This window comes from Haliaeetus leucocephalus, unplaced genomic scaffold (genome assembly GCF_000737465.1).
Source record: "Haliaeetus leucocephalus isolate CR32 unplaced genomic scaffold, Haliaeetus_leucocephalus-4.0 Scaffold310, whole genome shotgun sequence".
Lineage (NCBI taxonomy): Eukaryota > Metazoa > Chordata > Aves > Accipitriformes > Accipitridae > Haliaeetus > Haliaeetus leucocephalus.
Window position 1 is genome coordinate 43229 of NW_010972746.1, and position 4980 is coordinate 48208.

Sequence of the window (4980 nt, forward strand, 5' to 3'; positions counted from 1 at the left end):
GGGCTTCAGGCAGCGCCTCGGCCGCCCGCGGGGCGGGGTCCTGGCGAACGGCAGCCTTGCCCCGCCTCTCCCGGAATCCTCTCCGCTAATTGGTTGCTCCCCTCCCGGCGCCCGGCGTTCTAACTTCTCATTGGCCGGCGCGGACCAGCGCCCGCCCCCTCATCGTCTTCCCTCAGCCCGGGGGGCCGCGGCCGCCCCCTGAGGAGAGCCGGGCTCCCACCATGCACCGCTGTGTGGCCTGGGGCAGATGAGGGGGGCTGGGGCAAATTTGGAGGCTCCTGGGGCAGCTTTAGCTGGCTAGGTGCAGATTTGGTGGACCCTAGGGCAGATCTGGGAGGTCCTGAGGCAGATTTGGGGGGCCCTGGGGCACATTCAGGTGGTTAGGGGCAGGTTTAGAGGCTCCTGGGGCAGATTTAGGGGGCCAGCGCAGATTTGGGGGGCCCTGGAGCAGATCTGGGTAGTTAGGTGCAGTTCTGGGGGGGTCCTAGGGCAGGACTGGGGGCCCCTGGGGCAGATTAGGTGGTTAGGCGCAGATCTGGGGGGGCCCTGGGGCAGGACTGGGGTCTTGGGGCAGATTTGGGAGGTCCCAGGGCAAATTTGGGTGGTTAGGTGTGGATTTGGGAGTCCCTGAGGATGATTTGGGGGGGGCCGAAGGCAGATTTAGGTGCTTAGGGGCAGATTTGGGAGATCTTGGTGCAGCTTGAGGGGCTGGGGAGCAGACTGGGGGGGTTCTGTGAGCAATGTCAGTGTGCGGGGCTGCTCCCCAGCCAGGGCCCCGGCTCAACCCTGGGGCTCGGCCTCACCCTCCTGGGGAAATGGAGGAGCAGGGCCGCAGCCGCCCTACTACCGACGCTGCCCAGCCCCAGACCAACCTCTCAGCTCTGATTCCTCGTGGTTTTGGGACAACCGCAGGAGGAAGCAGGCGTGGGCCAAGCAGGCGTGCGCATCCGGCACGCGGTCCCCGCCGCCAGATGTGCCCCGCCTCTCCCCACGCAACAGCCCCCGGGCAGGCCTGCACGGTCACGTCCCTCAGGATCGGCGACTCCAGGAACAGCCCCTCGTGTTGTGCCTGCATCGTCAGCCCTGACGAGGTGCATCACCTCGGGCTCGCTGGTTGCTTCCTGCCCTGAAGCGCTGTGCACACCGGGCTCCGTTCCACCTTGCGGGCAGCTGCTTTCCATTAACGGGCAAAGCGATTGCCACCGAGGCCGGCAGCACCGTTGGGAGCTGGACGTGCTGGAGAAAAACCGCAGGAGTTGTTTCAAGCTGTCCGACCTTGTTGAGGGTCTGGGTGAGGGTCCTGGTTGGGTGTCAGTCCAGAGTGACGCCTCGTTACGTCCTGTTTACACCTCTTTTTTGACAATATCATTGTCATAATTGGGGAGTGAGCCCAGGAAATCACGTCCAGTGTCAGGAGCAGGTTTCACACAGACACGAGCTCGCGTCGCGCTGATTATTGGGTGGAAAAAGCCTTTTCTGTGCAACAGGGGAAAAAAATAACCCTGGTCTGTACTTGGGGACTCTGTCATTTCCTTCCTGGGTGATGAAACTTCATTTTGAGCAAAATCCTCCTCCTTCTTCTTTTCAGCAGAGAGCTCCTGCGCCTCGGGGTCTCTTCAACGGGGCTGTCCCTGATCCAGACCCCGGAGGAGGAAGAGGAGGAGGATGAGGCTGGAGTTTCTCCTCTTCGTGGCAGGTATGTTGTCCTTGCCTCCACCTGAGCTTGGCTTGGTCGAGCTAGAATTCACCACCGCACCAGTCGCTTGACGGTCGCATCCGGCTCCCTGTTCCCTCTCTCGCAGGAGCCATGGCAGTGCCGAGGCTCTCCCCACCGCCGCTCGGGCTCCTCTTCCAAGAGGACGGGGGTTCCCTGAAAATCAGCTGCCTCGCCCCGCAGAGCTACACCGGCAGCACCTTCGAGCTCTTTGCGACGGGTGCCGATGTCCCCACGCAGAGTGTCTCCGCCAACCCGGGTCAGCACAAGGTTGATTTCACCCTGGATGGGACCGCGCTGGCCTCCCGGTGCTACCGGTGCAGGTACCGGAGCTATAACGGCAGCGCCTGGCAGATGTCAGCATTCAGCATGGAGATTGTGGTGAACGGTGCGGGTGGTGGGATGCCGGGGGTAGGTGGGTGGGGGCACCCCCTCCCCACAGCCATGAGGGGCTCCGCCACGGCGCAGTGGCCGCAGTGCGCTGGGGCCGCCGCCGACCCAAACCCAACGTGTTTCTCCCCAGCCTCAGGTGACACCGGCTGTCATCCCCCCACCGCCGCCCCGACCGGCCCTCCTCTGCCAACCTCCACCACTCTGCGGCAAGGTACCGGCACGGGGGACCCGCCCAGCTCGGCAACAGCGTCGGTGTCTTGTTCCCAGTGGTCCTCTGTGGTCGTGCCGGGGGTTTTCCTGCGGGTGACCCCCCGCTTTCTCTCCCCTTCCAGATCGTTCCTGGCTTCTCCCAGTTGCTGTCAGTGTGGCCGTCCTGGTGCTGCTGCTGCTGGCAGCGGCAGTGGTGGTGGCCTGTCGAGGTGCGTAGGGTGTGGGCACTCTCGCTGGTGTGGCTGTGCCAGCGGGGTCCCATAACTGGTGAGCACCGGCTGTGCCGACGGGGATTGGCACCTCGGATGTCCCCACTGGGGCGGCATACGGTTCAGTGCTGCCTCACGGGCGAGGGTGCCGGTGCTGGTGCCATCAGGCAGATCCCTTCTTGGTCCTCACCGGCTCTGGGCGAGTCACCGGCAGCAGGAACCCCCAGAGGGGGTTGTGGTTTGGGTAGAACCGGGTTTAAGGCACCCGCTGGGTCCCCCCCGGCATCACTGTGCGGCTCTGGTGTCTGAGCCTGGCTGCGCCTCCACCCGTCTCTGTTTTCTCTCTCGCCAGTCGAGGCCAGGAGACAGCGGGCAAAGAGGTGAGAGCTTTCGGAGCCGGCGCCGCCGCAGCTAAACCAGTGCCGAAAGCTCCCTGGGACCCCCCGGCCGAGCCACGGTGCCAGGCTCCCCGCTGCCTCCTCCCTGCCCGTGCGCGCCCCTGCCCGCCATGCTGCCACCGGTTTTGTTTTTGCAGGCAGCAGGCGTCTTGCTGGATGGAAACGCGGTACCCCACCACCGGTAAGGCTCAGACCCACCCTGTGCCAGGGCTGTGCCCCTTCGGCGGCTGGTGCCACCGCTTCCCCCAGCCCCCAGCACGCTAAAACCGTCCCCGTCCCCTTTTTTCTCCACAGAGCTTTCCTATGACAACTGCGCCTATGCCGTCAGTGTGGTGAGTGGGGGCGGATGGGAGGTCCCGTGCCCACGCGGGGTTGGTTTTGGGGTCTGCCCGCCTGCCGGAGCGGCACAGGCTCGTCCGGCTGCCAGCAGCTGCCCTGGCTCACCCCCACCTCTCCCCCCCCCGGCAAGAATGCGCAGCCAGGAGCCGCTGATGGCACCGGCACACCCCCGGCGTCCCCACAGAGATACCCCCAGGCGTCCCCCCCTGCGGCACCCCACTTCAGCACCTTCAGGTCCTTGGCATGAGCCCCGGCGGGGCCGTGTCTGCCGGCGCTCCCCATGGTACCAGAGCCCAGCTCCTCCTTCCGCCAGGGAGCACGAGGAGCCCCCGGCTCAACTGTGAGGGAAGGGGCTGTGTGAAGTCAAGGTCAGCAAGGTGCTGGCACGCTGCAGCACCACGCTGGCTGGGGGACGTGCCGGGGGCTTCCCAGAGCTGCCCACGAGACCCCCGGCACGGGAGAGGTGCCGACGCACCGCCAGCGATTCAACACCAGAGCCGGCAAAGGGCCCTCCTCTTCCTCACACCTTTGCCACCGGGGAGATGGTGGGCACGCGGCAGAGCTGGGCTGGGCGCCCCAAATCGCGGTGACTGTGCTGGGGCGTCTCCGCTGGCACTGGAGCCTGCTCTGGTTACAATAAAGGTGTTTGCCGCCAGGTGCCGGTGTGGGACGTGGGTGCCCTGTCGCTCTGTGTGCGTGGCCCGGCAGCGCCCGGTGCTTGCGTGGTGCCGTGTGGTGCCCGGTGCCTGTTATCTGGTGCTGTCTCTGCCCATTGGCCGGTTCCCAGCGCCGGTACCCGGTGGCAGTGTCTGTGGCCGTTGCCGTTGCCGGTACCAATGCCCAGTGCTGCGCCCGGTTCCCCTGCCCTTCCCGGTGCCAGAGCCCCTTTCCTGGTGCCCATTGCCTGCAGTTGGTGCCAGTTCCCAGTGCCGGTCCTCGGTGCCGGTGGCAATACCCTGTCCCTGGTGCTGGTACCTGGTCCCTGGTGCCCTTTGCCTGGTGCCGGCCCCTGATCCTGGTCCCGATCCCAATCCCCGGTCCTGATCCCTGTCTCTGGTACCTGTCCCCAGTCTCAGTCCCGATCCTGGATCTTGGTCCCGATCTCAGTCCCAATCCCTTTCCCTTATCCCTGATCCTGGATCTCAGTCCTGATCCCAGTCCCGATCCTGATCCCAGTCCCTGTTCCTTGTCCCTGATCCCGGAACTCGGTCCTGATCCCTGTCCCCAATTCCTGATTCCAGTTCTGGCCCCGATCCTGGATCTTGGTCCTGATCCCTATCCCTGATCCTGGATCTCAGTCCTGATACCTGTCCTGATCCTGATCCTGGTCCCTGATCCCTGATCCCTGGTCTTGATCCCTGATCCCAATCCTGATCCTTGATCCCTTTCCCTGATCCTTGGTCGGTCCTGATCCCAGTCCCGGTCCCAATCCTCGATCCTGGTCCCTGATCCCCGAACCTGATCCCTTTCCCTGATCCCAATCCCCGATCCTGGTCCCTGATCCTGATCCCTTTCCCTGATCCTCGATCCTGGTCCCGATCCTGATCCCTGTCCCTGATCCCCTATCCCGGTCCCAATCCCCTATCCCCAATCCTGATCCCTTTTCCTGATCCTTGGTCCTGATCCCAATCCCTGGTCCCGATCCTGATCCCCTTCCCTGATCCCTGATCCCAGTCCCTAGGTCCCAACCCCCGATCCTGATCCTTTTCCCTGATCC

The 4980-nt window shown here is 64.5% G+C and overlaps 2 protein-coding genes across 4 annotated transcripts in view; one reads left to right on the top strand and one right to left on the bottom strand.

The window, feature by feature from the left end:
• TMED1 (transmembrane emp24 protein transport domain containing 1) overlaps positions 1 to 1075 on the bottom strand; it is a 3107-nt gene extending 2032 nt beyond the window's left edge. The window contains exon 1 of the mRNA XM_010571206.1: positions 998 to 1075. Coding sequence (XP_010569508.1) covers positions 998 to 1075 — 78 coding nt within the window. The remainder of the gene's footprint in view (positions 1 to 997) is intronic.
• On the top strand, positions 1032 to 3843 carry LOC104834102 (chromosome unknown open reading frame, human C19orf38). Of its 3 annotated transcripts, XM_010571200.1 has the most exons (9): positions 1032 to 1291; positions 1589 to 1696; positions 1803 to 2102; positions 2238 to 2318; positions 2440 to 2526; positions 2879 to 2906; positions 3062 to 3105; positions 3219 to 3256; positions 3394 to 3843. In XM_010571200.1, the coding sequence occupies exons 2-9, from the start codon at positions 1666 to 1668 to the stop codon at positions 3508 to 3510; spliced, it is 726 nt and encodes a 241-aa protein (XP_010569502.1). In that variant the 5' UTR covers positions 1032 to 1291; positions 1589 to 1665; the 3' UTR covers positions 3511 to 3843. The 3 variants fall into 3 exon arrangements, with proteins under 3 accessions (XP_010569502.1, XP_010569501.1, XP_010569503.1); XM_010571199.1 differs by lacking the exon at positions 1032 to 1291 and having other exon boundaries at positions 1584 to 1696; XM_010571201.1 differs by lacking the exons at positions 1032 to 1291; positions 2879 to 2906 and having other exon boundaries at positions 1584 to 1696; positions 3394 to 3473.
• The last annotated feature ends 1137 nt before the right edge of the window (positions 3844 to 4980 follow it).

Excerpts from the sequence above, each read along its gene's own strand:
- LOC104834102 (XM_010571200.1), top strand. The coding sequence starts at position 1,666 with ATGAGGCTGGAGTTTCTCCTCTTCGTGGCAG. Across the intron at positions 1,697-1,802 it reads GTTTCTCCTCTTCGTGGCAG|GAGCCATGGCAGTGCCGAGG; the intron begins GTATGTTGTCCT and ends CCTCTCTCGCAG. Across the intron at positions 2,103-2,237 it reads CATGGAGATTGTGGTGAACG|CCTCAGGTGACACCGGCTGT; the intron begins GTGCGGGTGGTG and ends GTTTCTCCCCAG.